The sequence below is a fragment of the Typopeltis vanoorti genome, chromosome 9 (assembly GCF_054136105.1).
Source record: "Typopeltis vanoorti isolate ZY-2024b chromosome 9, IOZ_Tvanoo_1.0, whole genome shotgun sequence".
NCBI classification, from domain to species: Eukaryota; Metazoa; Arthropoda; class Arachnida; order Uropygi; family Thelyphonidae; genus Typopeltis; species Typopeltis vanoorti.
In genome coordinates, this window is record NC_143557.1 from 124,436,901 (window position 1) to 124,452,175 (window position 15,275).

At 34.8% G+C, this 15,275-nt stretch overlaps 1 protein-coding gene and 1 pseudogene across 1 annotated transcript in view; both read left to right on the forward strand.

Moving 5' to 3' along the window:
* The first annotated feature begins 1,275 nt into the window (after positions 1-1,275).
* Positions 1,276-15,275, forward strand: part of LOC150103501 (uncharacterized) — a 335,762-nt gene continuing 321,762 nt past the window's right edge. Inside the window, exon 1 of the mRNA XM_090398489.1 lies at positions 1,276-1,326. Coding sequence (XP_090254615.1) covers positions 1,303-1,326 — 24 coding nt within the window. The 5' untranslated portion in view covers positions 1,276-1,302. The remainder of the gene's footprint in view (positions 1,327-15,275) is intronic.
* On the forward strand, positions 3,772-3,950 carry LOC150103502 (U2 spliceosomal RNA; annotated as a pseudogene).

Sequence of the window (15,275 nt, forward strand, 5' to 3'; positions counted from 1 at the left end):
GTAACTTAGACGATTGCTGCAATACTGAGAAGGATGCTGACCTGCAGAGATAAAAGAGTTATCATTCCATTGTATAAGGCCCTGATCAGGCTACACTTAAACTATTGTTCTCAGATTTGTTCCCCAGGATTGTAGTGAGGATTTGAAGGGGGATAAATTGACTTTGGAAAGGGTACAGAGGCAGATAACAAAGATAGTTTCAGGACTGTACATTATGAGGATCGACACTGGGAATGTGGACCACAGAGTTTGGTGGATAGAAGAAGGAGAGGTGATATGATTGAGACTTTTAAACTGTTGAGAGGCAATTACAGGATAGACATTGGAGAATTCTTTCACTTGGTGGAACGGCAGGAAGGAGCGATGACAAGGGGCCATCCCCGGAACTTACGAAAGGAGGGTGTGCGCAAGAGGGTGAGGAGTGGTTTCTTTGCGTGGAGGGTGATTGAACCTTGGAATGCATTGCCTGACAAAGTGGTTGGAGTTGGGACGGTTAATGGGTTTAAGGAGTGGTATGATAGACTTTGTATTTCCTAAAAACGACCTCCCACAATGAGTCTTTTGTCTCCATGTGGAGGCCTGGATAATAATAATAATAATAATAATAATTCGTACTTCCTTTATTTCTTTCTCTCCTTCAGCGTGATTGACTCTTCTTGGCACAAAGCCAAGGTCGGCTCTATGAAGTGTGGGCATACAATAACTGATTATTACTGTTATTCATTTTGTATTGCCTGCAAGGTATACATTCTTCTTCCAGATTTCAAGCTTAAGCTCCTCAATCACCCATTTTTACATCTACCTTATACAGCCTTTTGGCCTTCAGAATACATTCACACATTGATGCTGTTATGTATTTCTTTGTCAGTTCCCAAGCAGCATTTATTTTCTTACAGCTCAACTCCTCACTCCATGCTATAATTCCAAGCTATCTTCTAAGCTTTTCATAATCACTAGCCTTATAATTCCACTATATCCTTTCTCACAAAAGTCTGTATATGGTTAGCCACAACACAGGTGATCACACAAAATTACACAATACATTAACTATTGCAGTTTATGCTTTGAATTTCTTCTGGGTATTAAAATATCAGGTTACATACATTTAATAATTCTTTGATTTAAAGTGATTTAAAACAAATTAAATTTTTATTAATTAAGTTTAAATTTTTTTCATTTTATTTATTATTGAAATTGTCAATTCAATTATTTATTATTGAAAAATATTATCATCATTCTAAATGGAATTTTTTTTATCTTCAAGGTGCTAAAGAGAAGTGTAAGATCTGCAGTAAAAAATGTATGACAATACAGTTATCATCACAGGTCTGTGATATGTTATATAATTATTATTTTTTAATCATAGTATTAACAAAACTCCATGAATCCATCATTGTGGGATGTCTGACTCCACTTCTTCTTCTTAGTTGGCATCTTCATATTGAAGGTTCGCAATTATGGATTTCCACATTGCTCTATTTTCTTCCATTCTTTTGATGTCACCATTTAGTTTAGATTTCATCCATTCCAGAACATCGTTTATCCATGTCCTCCTCCTTCCCCTTCTCTTTCCCCTCTATTTTTCCTTCTAAAATTACTTTACTCAGTTCTCTGGCTGACTCTCTCATTATATGTCTGGCCATTCTCATCTTCCTATTCATGATGTCTCTGACTAGTTGGTCCTTCGTGTTCATCATTCATAGCATCTCTTTTGGTCTTTTTAGGTTTAATTCTATTCCATACTCCTTTCCATTTTGGATTATCTTGGTTAGCATTTCTTTCAATCCTGTAGTTGAATCAGCTATGAACACAGTATCATCAGCATATCTGATATTATTTATATATTTTCCATTGATCTTGATTCCTATTTCCATTGATCTTGATTCCTATTTCCATTTCTCTATGTTCTTCATTAGATGTTCACTATAGATGTTAAATAGCATTGGGGAGATTACGCATCCCTATCTTACTCCTCTTTTAATGTCTACGGTCTTCTCATCTCCTTGCAAGTCACCTTCACAGTACTGTTGTGAGATTATTTTCAGGTCTTTTTTGTCAATATCATACTCTTTAAGGATTTCTTATAATTTATCATGTTTGACTTAGTCAAATGCTTTTTGGAAGTCTATAAAACATAGATGCACCAATCTGCCTAATTCAATTGTTCTTTCAGTTATACAAGATAGGTTCCAGATGGTATTTATTGTGCTTTTCCTTCCACAAAACTATTCTGTTTTTCACTAATTTGGTTCTTTAGTTTTGCATGTATTCAATTTTTTATTATCTTCAGTACGATTTTAGATGTGTGCAAGATTAGACTTAAAGTTCTTTACTCTTCACATCTATATATGCTGCTGCTTTATGGGATTGGGATGCAGACTGATTTTTTGAAATCCTTTGGTGCTTCCCTGTATTGTATATATTCTTTATAATGTCTCTCAAACAATTCTTTCCATCTTTTCCCAAGTGTTTAATTATTTCTGGCAGTATGTTATAATCTCCTGGTGTTTTCTCATTTGGCAAGCTATCTATTGCATTTTCTATCTCTTCATCAAGTAGTTCTGGTCCTTCACTCTCATCTTCAATTTTAGGGATTTCTTCTATCATCATATAGTTCTGCCACGTATTTTCTTCACTATTATTAATATCTTCAGGCTTGACAATTTTTCCATCTTTTTCTTTGATTGATCCTGTAACGTGAATTTTCTTATATTTCTCTATAATTTTATTTTCTTTATCTAATTCTTCTATTTCTTTACATTTTTGATTGATCCATTCTTGTTTTACTCTTTTACATTCGTCTTTAATTTGCTTATCCAATTTCTTATATTTTTCTTTTTGCCCTTTTTTATTTTTTATTTTCCTTCTTTCATCATATAGTTCTGCCACGTATTTTCTTCACTATTATTAATATCTTCAGGCTTGACAATTTTTCCATCTTTTTCTTTGATTGATCCTGTAACGTGAATTTTCTTATATTTCTCTATAATTTTATTTTCTTTATCTAATTCTTCTATTTCTTTACATTTTTGATTGATCCATTCTTGTTTTACTCTTTTACATTCGTCTTTAATTTGCTTATCCAATTTCTTATATTTTTCTTTTTGCCCTTTTTTATTTTTTATTTTCCTTCTTTCCTTCAATAAATCCAGTATTTCCTCTGTCATTCATGTTTTTTTTTTCTAGTTCTTTCTTTTTTCTAGTTCTTTCTTTTTTACTGATAATGTACTAACTATTAGTTTTTTAAAGCTTTTCCAGTTAGGGTTTCATTGTTTTTTATTTCATCTTGGAATGTTTTTTTTTATTTGCTTTTAGTTTCCATCTGGAGCAGTCCAAGTGTGTCTTGTGCTTTTTTTTTGTTCATAGAATGTGTTTCCGATTAATATATCATTTTGGTTGCAAAAGTCCAGCAGTCGTTCCCCTCTGTTATTAATTTGGTCCATATGGTTCTATATGTTTGCTTATCCTTGACTTCCTGATCTTCAGATAGCCTGTAAAAAATAAGTGTCGTCACCTTTTCATGATATACTATTATTACTAATTATCTAGTTCTGTGTTTATTAAACTATGGGTCATGACCAGCATTTTTATAAAACACAAATTGTGGGTAGTGGGCCATGAAATCAGTTTAGTGGATTGCATCCCACAGTTTTAAAAAAAATGAAATATAAGAGAAAATATTAAGTATATTATGTCCAAAAATCAGTTGAATATCTTGGGGCTGTTGGTGCCCATATCACGTATTAAACTGATAGGATACATACTACACGTCTTGCTTCTCAGCCTTTTTGCTAAGATAAGATTGTCATATCTGCTCTTATCAGCTTACTGTCTGATATACCACAAGATATTAAACTGATTTTTGGAAGACAGTGAAGTGCTTGGGGCTTGCTCACCTTGTGCCATGAGTTGCTTGATATTGTACAAACTATCTTCCCAGGACACCCACACACACACACACAGTTTCATGTGCACACTGGGTCAAGATGCAAAATCTATTTTTTTTGTGGGTCACAGTCAGAAAAGTTTGAAAACTCTGATCTAGCTATATAACTGAACAAAAGAGGATGAGCAGGCAATTTGGTACTCGGCTAACTAAATTTTATTTTGTATTGCCTTAAACAACAAACATAATAGTACAGTGTGATGAACTAACATGCTGACTCGTTATTTTTGTCAGGAAACTAGGTGATTAGTGAAAAAGAGCCACTGGAACATACTGCTAGCAGAAATGAAGGCAGATGCAATCATTGTGGAAAAATTATAATTGAAAAATAAGTGAAACTTACAGAGAAATTGGAAAGATCTCATGTCAACATAACTGTAGGTACTAAGACAAATAAAATGGGCAAGGAACTGCTAAATAATAATAAGGCTAGAGAGTGGATAGTGGAGTGTTATAGGGATCACATCATACAAATCAATCTTTTAATATTAGAAAATATTCACATATTGCTGAGCATTATTATTATTATTATTATTATTAATTTATTTCAACTAATGTTGTTCCATCCATATTTGACTGGGAAAGTGGCTCCTGCAGTTCTGGAATTTTGGGGCTAATTTCTGGCTGCTTGGTCGTGCACTTTTTTTGTGAGTTTACTAAGTATAGTTTGTTTAAAAGTGCCATCTTTACTAGACTGAATTGGAAGATCTGGGAACTCTTCTTTATGCTTCTCTGATATATATACACTATTCTAATTGGCTCCGTCCATTCAGTTAGCCACATGGCTATGTGCTTTGCAACCATATGCCTGGGGAATGAGTGTCCTAGGTTCAAATTCCCATCAACGATGTGAGGAGCTTAAGGATCTTCCTCAGCCACAGCCAAGTTAGCCGGTCTTGGGCATGGAGAGCAGGATTTTTTCCCCAGTTTATCCTGGGGTTTTTCCTCCCGCAAAGCAGGCAAACCAGCCCCGTGAACATATGCTTCGACAGACATGGGATACTACTGGGAATAAGGAGCAACCAACCTATTCCATGGGATTATCGGTTATGGAAGCTTATGTGGTAAAGTATGTAGGCCTGCATGAAAGCATAACATACGATGCTGACGAATTGGCTCCACCAGTGTTCCCACTCTGTCAGCAAAAGTTCTGAAAGGACAGTTGTTAATGCAGTGTTCAGAACTTTTGCATTTCTGACAGGATTTGAGACACTGATATGTTCGATATATATACAGTCAAAACATTTAGATTTTGGGGCAGTTGCCTCCCAAGTGATTGGATAAACCACAATGCAGGCACTATCTCTGTACTCTGGGATAGTTTACTATAACTCGGGTTGTACTATTGTTGACAAAATTTGGTTCAAGCATCTTCGTATATATAGTGAAAGTGACTTCTCCAGAAAACCAGTTTGGATCTTAACCTGATAAACCTGTTCATATGTTACTGAATTTATCCCATTTTGAGAATGTCTGTATAAGAATTTCATTACTGTTCTCTATATATTCCATTGGAAATCTTTCAATTTTTGCTGTTTTAACCTGGCTTCTCACCATTACAGGAATTCCTGTGAAAGAATAAATCTTACTAGTACCACTATCTTTTTTAAAACTTTAGTCACCTGTCTTGCTTTTTCACATCCTGGAATTTCAATTCCTAGATTTCGCACCCCTGGATAAATTGGTACCATTATGTCAGGTGCAGGAAAGACTAAAACTTCTGTGTTTGATTATAACAGAAAACACCTTTTCATCCTTTATCCAAGATGTAAGCAAACAAAAGTTTGTGTGTGAAGTACCTTCACAATTGGGCTACTTGTATATAGAGACTAATGACTTCACAGTATTGCCTTAGTAGCTAATAAGTGGTATTAGTGAAACTTAGTATAGATTCAGGAATGAGCTGTTGTATTTGTATACGAATGCCAGAAGTATCAGAAACAAAGGAAATGAAAGAGTTGCATTGATTGAGTTTCTTCACCCATAAATAGTTGGAATAGTTGAGACATGGTTGGATGAGGATGATACCCTGACAGGAAGAGAGATGGAAAGCTGTGATGTATTTCATCATTATTATTATTTAGACCTCCAAGGAGTCAAAAGACTCTTCACGGGAGGTCCTTCCTAGAAACACAAGTCTATCAAGACTCATCGAGGGGAGGTCCCCCCCCCCCCCCCCGAGAAACACAAAGTCTATCATACCATTCCTTAAACTCATTAACCATTCTCGCTCTCACCACTCCATCAGGCAATGCATTCCATGGTTCAACCACCCTCCATGCAAAGAAACCACTCCTCACCTTCTTGCAAACAGTTTCCTTTAGTAATTTCCAGGGATAGCCTCTTGTCATCACTCCTTCCTGCTGTTCAACCAAGTGAAAGAACTCCCCAGTGTCAACCCTGTAACCACCTCTCAACAGTTTAATAGTCTCAATCATATCATTCTCCTTCTTCTGTCCACCAAACTCTGCAGTCCACATTCCCTCAGCCGATCCTCATAACTAACATGGTACAGTCCTGAAAGCATCTTTGTTATCCACCTTTGTACCCTTTCCACAGTTAATTTATCCCCTTCAAATCTGAGAACAATAGTCTAAGTGTGGTCTGATCAGAGACTTATACAACAGAATGATAACCCTTTTATCTCTGAAGGTCAGGGTCCTTCTCATTAGTGCAGCAATCCTCTGTGTTACTTTCACCACCTTTGCAATATGTCCCCTAAATTTCAGGTTTCTATCAATCATCAACCCCAGATCTCTTGACTCCCCTACTTCCTCCAGCATAACTCCTCCCATAGAGTATGCTGCATCCCATTGATGTTTCCCAAACCTCAAGACCTTACATTTTGCTGCATTAAACTGATACCCCCCATTCATTTGCCCATCTATCTAGCTTATTCAAATCCTCTTGCAGGGCTACCACATCTGCACTATTACTAATAATCCTTTCCAGCTTCGCATCATCCACAAACAACCGAATATCCCCTTGCAATGCACTGTCATCGATATAAAGGTTAAACAATAGAGGTCCCAGTACTGAGCCCTTTGGGACCCCACTTGTAACCCTCTGCCTCCTTGAAACTGTCCCACCATACACAACTCTAATACCTACTGGACAGCCAATCCTGAATCCAGTTGACCAATTTGACATCCAGACCCATATGCTGCAACTTAAATATCAGCTTATCATCTGGCACCCTGTCAAATGCTTTCGCTAAGTCTAAGAAAACGATATATGCCTTTCCCTCATCTAATGCTCTTGTAACTTTATTTTAAAAGGCTAGCATATTGCTAAAACAAGAGCGCCCCTTCACAAATCCATGTTGACTCTCACGGATAACATCACTCTCATCTGCCCATTGCTGTATACGGTCCCTCACTACTTTCTCCAAGATCTTAATGACTACTAATGAAATGCAAACTGGCCTATAATTAGACACTTCCAGTCTGCTACCACTCTTATGCAATGGCACTATCTTACCTTCCTTCCATTCCATGGACACCTTTGTGTGCACCTATTATATATATATTTGATACAAAAGTGTGTTGATAATGGTATTCTTTCTGCTTGTCAGTATAGGTTTGTTAAAGGGAAGTCATGTTTTATAAACTTGCTAATGTACTATAACAAAGTGACATATGTATAGTACAAGGAAGATGCATATACAGTGGTATACTTAGATTTTGCAAAGGCTTTTGATATATGCTGCAAATTGGTCACTAAACTAAAGTACATAGGATTGGATGATAGACTAATGAGTTGGATAGGTGAAAAGCTATTGGAAAGATATCAGCAAGTTCTGTATTGGGGAGGAGTACTATCTCAAAAGAGGAAAAGTTATATATCATCATTTAAACCTATCCCTAATGGGATAAGTTTAACTGATGATATACAACTGTCTGCAGATGATGCAAAACTGGAGAAGGAGGTAATGAGGAAACCAGCAGATGTTAGGGCCTTATAGGAAGACTTGAACAGATTGTATGAGTGTAACAGTATGGAACTGTCAGTTCACTGTTGCTAAGTGTAAGGTTCTGAAATTCGTGCAGGGTCAGCTAGACTTGCAACACTTGCAGGCACAAACTTGACTGATTTGTTTGTTTGCTTACTTGGGAAATGGAGTAAATAAACCAGGTTTATATTTAAAATAGCTTGGTATCTTTAACATATATTATACCCAAGGTAAAAAACTTTCTACATCTATCTCTCATCCTGAGATTTTTATTTAATAAGGTCAAAGCACCTTATGGTAACAGTTTTGTAAAATATTTATAAGCTCTGTATTACTTAAAACTTATTTCTTAGCCTGGCTCCCACTGACGAGACCTCAATAAAGGTCGAAACCGGTCTGGGTAGTGACCCCTTGTCTTTAATACATAGCATCATACATCTCCTCCGGAGATGAGTTGCCTTGGTCTTGCACTACGTGCAGGGTCAGCTTGACTTGCAACACTTGCAGGCGCAAACTTGACTGACTTGTCTGTTTGCTTACTGGGAAAATGGAGTAAAAAAACCAGGTTTATATTTAAATTAACTTGGTATCTTTAATAAGAATTACACAGTTTTTATTATTATCATTATTATTATTATGGGACATCTACAAGAAGTCCAAGGACTCATCACATGAGGACATTCTACTCCACTTCGCTACACACATCTCACCATCTGCCTAACTACTTAATTTTCCCGCCACACACAAATACAATTGGTGCCATCTGCCACCTCTTACCATCATCATCATCATCAAATTCCTGCCATGTACCCTCAAGGGGTGTACAGGATATGACAGTACTACATGAAAAAATTACATCATTACTAACTTCCTATCTACAATTTTCCTCCAAATCAGTCTGTTACTTGTCAAGCCTCCAACATTATCAGATCTTATATTTCTGTCGTCTAAGGCACTTTGTACCGTATCAATCCACCTATATCTTGGTCTTCCTCTGGGTCGTTTTCCTGCCAACCTGGCAGAGAACACTTGTTTTGCTAATCTTTCCTCTCCCATTCTGTTTAAGTGACCATACCACCTGAGATTAGCTCTGCTAATGCATTCCTGGATGCTGACAATGTCAAGTTCTTTCCTAATATCCTCATTTTTAATATGATATTGCCATTGATGCCATCTGTTCACGCCGCTAATCTTTCTCGGGACTCTCATATCTGTGGTCTCTAGTCTTTGGTCAACTGTTTTACTTCTGACCCAGCTCTCAGATCCATAAGTTAAAACTGGTTTGAACACTGTCTTGTATACTGCTAATTTAGTGTTCCGACTAATTTCTTTCTTATTCCATATGAATTTATTCAATTGACTTCCCACCATACCAGCTTTGCTGATTCTGTTGTCTATTTCTATATTTAATTTACCATCTTCAGTAAAAATCGTGCCTAAGTAGCTGAAATGTTTAACTTGTTCCACAGGTTCTCAATTTGTCTTTTTATTACTGACCTTCATACCATATCTATTACAACAGCTATTCAATTTAGTCAGAGAATCTTGCAGACTTGTAGCGGGTTTATTTAGAAGTATAACATCATCTGCATAAAGCAAAGAGCTGACATTAACATCTCCAATTTTGATATCAGGTTTAATACCACTTTCCTTCATAATGTGATCCATATAGATAATGAATAACAGAGGGGATAATGTACATCCTTGTCTCACACCAAATTTAACATTAAATCATCTTCCTGTACTTCTTTCAATTCTAACTGCTGACTTACAACTCAAATAAAGACTAAGTATTGCTTGATATAATGCCCCATTGACACCATATAACTGCAGCGTATTGAATAGCTTCTCTCTTGGCACCTTGTCATATGCCTTTTCCAAATCGACAAAACTTAAATACAGATCTTTGTTGAATTCCCATGCTTTCTCGACTATTTGTCGTAAAGTGAAGATCTGATCCTGACAGCCTCTATTTGGCCTGAATCCAGCTTGTTCTTCACCAAGCTTTTCTTCCACAATTCTTCTCAACCGTTTCTCAAGTATACTTGCATATATCCTGCCAGGAACACTCAGTAGGGAAATACCTCTGTAATTCTCACATTCAGTTTTATTTCCCTTTTTATATATGGGTACTATGAGAGCTCTACTCCAATCATTGGGAATTCGTCCCTCTGTCCAGGCTTTCTGAACTATGCAGTGCAGCCACTGTAAGACTTTTATACCACCATACTTTAGCATTTCTGGTCGAATATCATCTACTCCTGCTGCCTTTCCACATTTCAAGCCTTTGATGGCTTTTTCTACTTCAAGTATGGATATGTATTCCTGACTGCATGCCTGGTCAGTGTTTTTTATCACTGTGCTGTCATCACTGCTTGTTTCATTTAGCAGTTTTTCAAAGTAATTACTCCATACTTCAAGGATATCTTTTTCTCCTGTTTTCATGTCACCTTTATCATCTCCAACTCCTTTTACAGCACTCTTTCCTCCATTCCTAAGCTTCTTCAACAACCTCCAGAATATTTTGAATGTAAAACCTGAGTATCTAACAGAAAACACTCTATTACCTCTGTATGAGACTAGTTACTTCACCTTCAATTGAAAAAAGTCCATGCAAAGATTCCTCTCATTTTTTGAGATCAAACGGAGATTTTGTCCAACATGACTGGAAGGTGTAGCATTTAAAACTTTATGTATAATGATTATCCAATTTAATTCAGTATATAATTATTTTTTTTGTGTGTTCACAGGGAAGAATTTATGAGGACACAACGCACGTGTTAGAATAATTACTTTATTTAACATTAGGAAAGCAACATTTGACGTTTCGACCACTGTATTGAGGTCATCATCAGGAAAAATACATATATATAAGATACAAGCTACATGACACTGCACTATGCAAAAGTAAGATGAATTTAAGTGCTTGTTAATCATTTAACCTAACCTGACTCTTTGGAAAAATAAATAAAAAAATAAAAAATTAAATAAAATAAAAAAATCAAAAAAATATAAAATAAAATAAAGAAATATAAAAAAAATTAAAATGAAATATAAATGTAACTACATTAAACATTTCTAAAATCCTCTTGTATTAAGATTTTCTTTTGTTTGGACTTGTTCTTGTTGCTGTACAGATTGCAGCTGGGTCCTCCACATTCTTGGAATGATTAATCCATCAATTTTGTTGCCACAGAATTGACTAGAAAAGCACCAAGTCCTTGCACCGCACGAAAACGTGGTTTGAAAGAAAATTCAAAAAGCTTCTGAAATGCTAAAACATTATCCCAACATGAACAAAAATGATGGATTAATTTAAAATAAAGAGCCAAAAGGCTTCATTGGATGCAAAATTATATAAATCAAGTGGATATTAAATCCAGCATTATTTCAAAGCTGAATGCAGAAACTATGAAAGTTTCATGTCAAGTTTTGTGCAAGATGGCTCAAATTTTGTATGAAACTTTCATTGTTTCTGCATTTGGCTTTGAAATAATGCTGGATTTATTATTATTATTATTATTATTATTATTATTATTATTATTACATGGCACCTTCAGGGAGTCCAAGGACTCATCATGGGAGGGCACACTACTCTACTTCGCTAAATACATCTCATTGTCTCCACTACTACTTAATTCTCCAACTACGACACTACTGCCATCAATGGTATCTACCACCCATCATGACCAACAACAGTATTTTTTGTCTGTAAATTGTGTGTGTCCTGAAGACTGATTTGTCTGTATGCAGGATGAAAAACACAAGTTTCCAGGAGAAAAACCCTGCTACCACCGTATGAGATTGGCTAACTCACCTTCAACTGAAAAAGTCCATATAAGGATTCCCCTTGTCATGACGAGAATCGAACCCAGGTCTTTTCCAATCAAAGGGCGCAATGTTCCGCTATTATTCAAATTGCGCTATGCTGGCTAATATCCACTATTTAATATCCACTTGATTTATATAATAATGTATTAATCATTCCAAGAATGTGGAGGACTCATCTGCAATCCGTATAGCAACAAGAACAAGCCAAAACAGAAGAAAATCTCAATATAAGAGGACTGACTGACTTTTTTGACTTTAGAAATGACTAATGTACTTCCATTTATATGTTATTTTTATTTAATTTTTTTATATTTCTTTATTTTATTTTATTTTATATATATATATATTTTTTTTTTAAAAAAATTTTTTTAATTTTATTTGTTTAGCTATTTATTTTTATTTTATTTTATTTTTTATTTTTTATTCATTTTTTTTCCTACAAAAGGTCAGGCTAGGTTAAATGATTAACAGGCATTTAGATTCATCTTACTTTTGTATAGTGTAGTGTCATGTAGCTTGTATCTTATACATATGTATTTTTCCCAATGATGACCTCAATCCAGAGGTCGAAATGTCGAATGTTACTTTCCTAATGTTAACTAAAGTAATTATTCTAACATGTGTTGTGTCTCCATAAATTCTTCACTATGAATGCTGATCACCGTGTAATCTTAAAAAAAAAATTGTGTTTGTGTGTTAATTCTTTTTTTAAAAAATAAATGAATAAAAATAAAGGCTGTTTAAGAAAAAAGAAAAATAAAGGCTGTTTAAGTTTTTTGAATTTGAATGAATTTAAGGTGAGGTCAACAACAACATGGGTTCAATGCCTGTAGGTGTCTGATGCCATCTTGATAAGATTCTTCCACTGCATTCTATTTTTTGCACAATGGCCCAGTTTGTGTATAGAGTTTCTGCACCATTTGATGATGTCATTACCCCATTCTGTTTCTTCTGTTGGATTCTGATTATATAGAGATTTAAGTAATTATTATTTGTTTCAGAATCCAACATGATCTTCCATCACATAGGCAAAACTTGTAAATATTATTTAATGTAAATCACTTATTTTACAATTAAATATTCATATAACTACCTTAATTTTGTCTAATATTAAATTAATTAATCAAATATATATGTATTAATAATGAAAATACTGTATTAAATATTATTAAGTTATTTTATTTATTACTATGTTAATATTATAGAATTTGTACTTGATAATTTTAACTGCGTATTAATTGAAATGCAAATATTCTCTATTTCTGTTATAGAAGTTTAGAGTTATGCAATAGCTCAATTTTATTATATTTTATTTGTTGTCATGGAGACGCATGAAGAAGCGAGCGCGAGTGGAACAGAGCATGAGCTAGGACAAGGATAATAAAAAAATTATATAGAGGTAACAAGAGAGAGTTGGAACGGAAATTTTGAAGTGAAAGGAAGCAAGGGTATAAACTAGAGAGGTGGAAGTAAATAAAAAGTTCTCAAGGGCAGAAGTTAAAGGGGATAATAATTATAAGCGAAAAAAGACGAAGTGAATTTTATAGTTAGCTGAAAGTAAAGTCAGCAGTGATAATTAAAGGAATATAATGCCGCAATCAGATAATATGAAGAAACTGGACGTTCAGTGAAGAATTCTGATTAAACCCAGTTAATCTAGAATTGCGACTTAATTCTAAATTGCCCTAAGCAGAACTGCACAGTGCTTAATTATTTAATGAGTGGTAACAAGTATAATCAAAGTACCTTACAGTTGATATCCATAGTCGTGAAGCGTGATTAATAGTGTTTTTTAGTTATAACTGCGGAGAAGTCTTATAAATGTGTTCTTAAGTGCAACAAATATATTTTGAAAGTTATTTGCAACGTAATTGATGTACTAGGAACTGTTTCTGGTAAGCACTGACATATTGATCATTTTCAATGTATGAAGAATTGAATGTTAGTTACGCTACGTTTAACCTAACTTTAACTGTGGAAATTCTTTGCGAATGAGAATTTGAAAATAAGAATTGTTGAGAGATATTTACAGCAATTAGTGCCTGTGGTGGTCTTTAAGCGTATAGCATAGCTGAGAACTGTGTGGAAACCATTCAGATGGGAAGTTCTATTGTATTTAATTAAGTGTAGGAATTTTGTGACTCAGAAACTGAGAAAGTGTATGTAAAGTTTGGAAGATTGAACTAATGTGATTGACTTGACCTAATATTTAACTTTATTCTATTGTTTAAAATTAGAGGTAGAATTTATGTATGTGTCATATAGCTTATATTAAATGTTTTATTTTGTTAATCTAATTATTGTGTTTGCCTGAATTCCTTTTTATTGCACCGTTCATAAAAATTTGAATCTTGCGGGAATCCCAAGTGGAAAATAAAATACCTCGGCCAGAATGAATGAGGAGACTGCTGACTAACTATGAATTGATCCTGCTATTTTATATAGACTAATCTAAGGATAGAGTGCATTTTTGAATGTATAACTGGTCTGCTGCTTCTGAATTATCTCTTTTAAGTTTCAGTTCTCTTTTCTCTTGTACCAATTTCAGGGTTTCCTGAGTTATTCATTTCTTATTGTTCTTCTCTCTTTCAGGAATTACTTCTTCTACTGCTTTTTTTAGTACTGTAGTCAGTCTTTCTGTTGTTGTGTTTATATTTTGTTTTTCACTTCTGATCTTAAGCTTAGTTTCCAGTATGTTTTGATATGCTGTTGTTCGAAACATGACGTATGGTCAGTATTATGTGAATAATGGTTAGTAATGAATCTTTGAACTCCATGTTTTCAATTAACATGAAAAATAACAGTTGAACTCGGTGGAGTTGCTTATATGATACTAATATGCTATGAATGTGAAAGTGAATATAAATATTATGCCAGCAAAGGTTGGTTGATTGGTAGAGCCTCTGCTACTAATGGCTCATACAAAAAGTAAGCAAGTTTGAGCTCGGTTAGTAGTTAGAAGGGGTTTAATCATTCGATGTTGTTGCCACACTCTCCCTCAACGAGTCTTTGGACTCCCAGGAGATGTCAAATAATAACAATAATAAAGATAACCTATAAATAGGGTGGTGAGACTTGTACTGTACAGTCTAGACATTGGTCATGCGGCAAATTATTCAGCATATGGCTGATATGATATTCTTTCATGCTTAACACTTGGTATTTTTTTTTTTCCTGACAGCTGTGGAAGTGAGAGTAGTTTCCTTCAGGCTTTGGTTTTAGAAGAATCTCAGGTTTTTTTGTTTTTTTTTAAACCATCTGACTACTAATGAACAAACCACTGACCTCAGATACAAAGGAGAACAAAGTATAGATACATATACTGTAAAGATATATAATAGAAGAATATATATTTTTACAGAGATTTATTATATTATTATTTAGGCCTGCAAGGAGTCAAAAGACTTATCATGGGAGGTCCCTCCTAGGAAATACAAAGTCTATCATACAACTCCTTAAACTCATTAATCGTTCTCGCTCTCACCACTCTATCAGGCAATGCATTCCACGGTTCAACGACCCTCCATGCAAAGAAACCACTCCTCA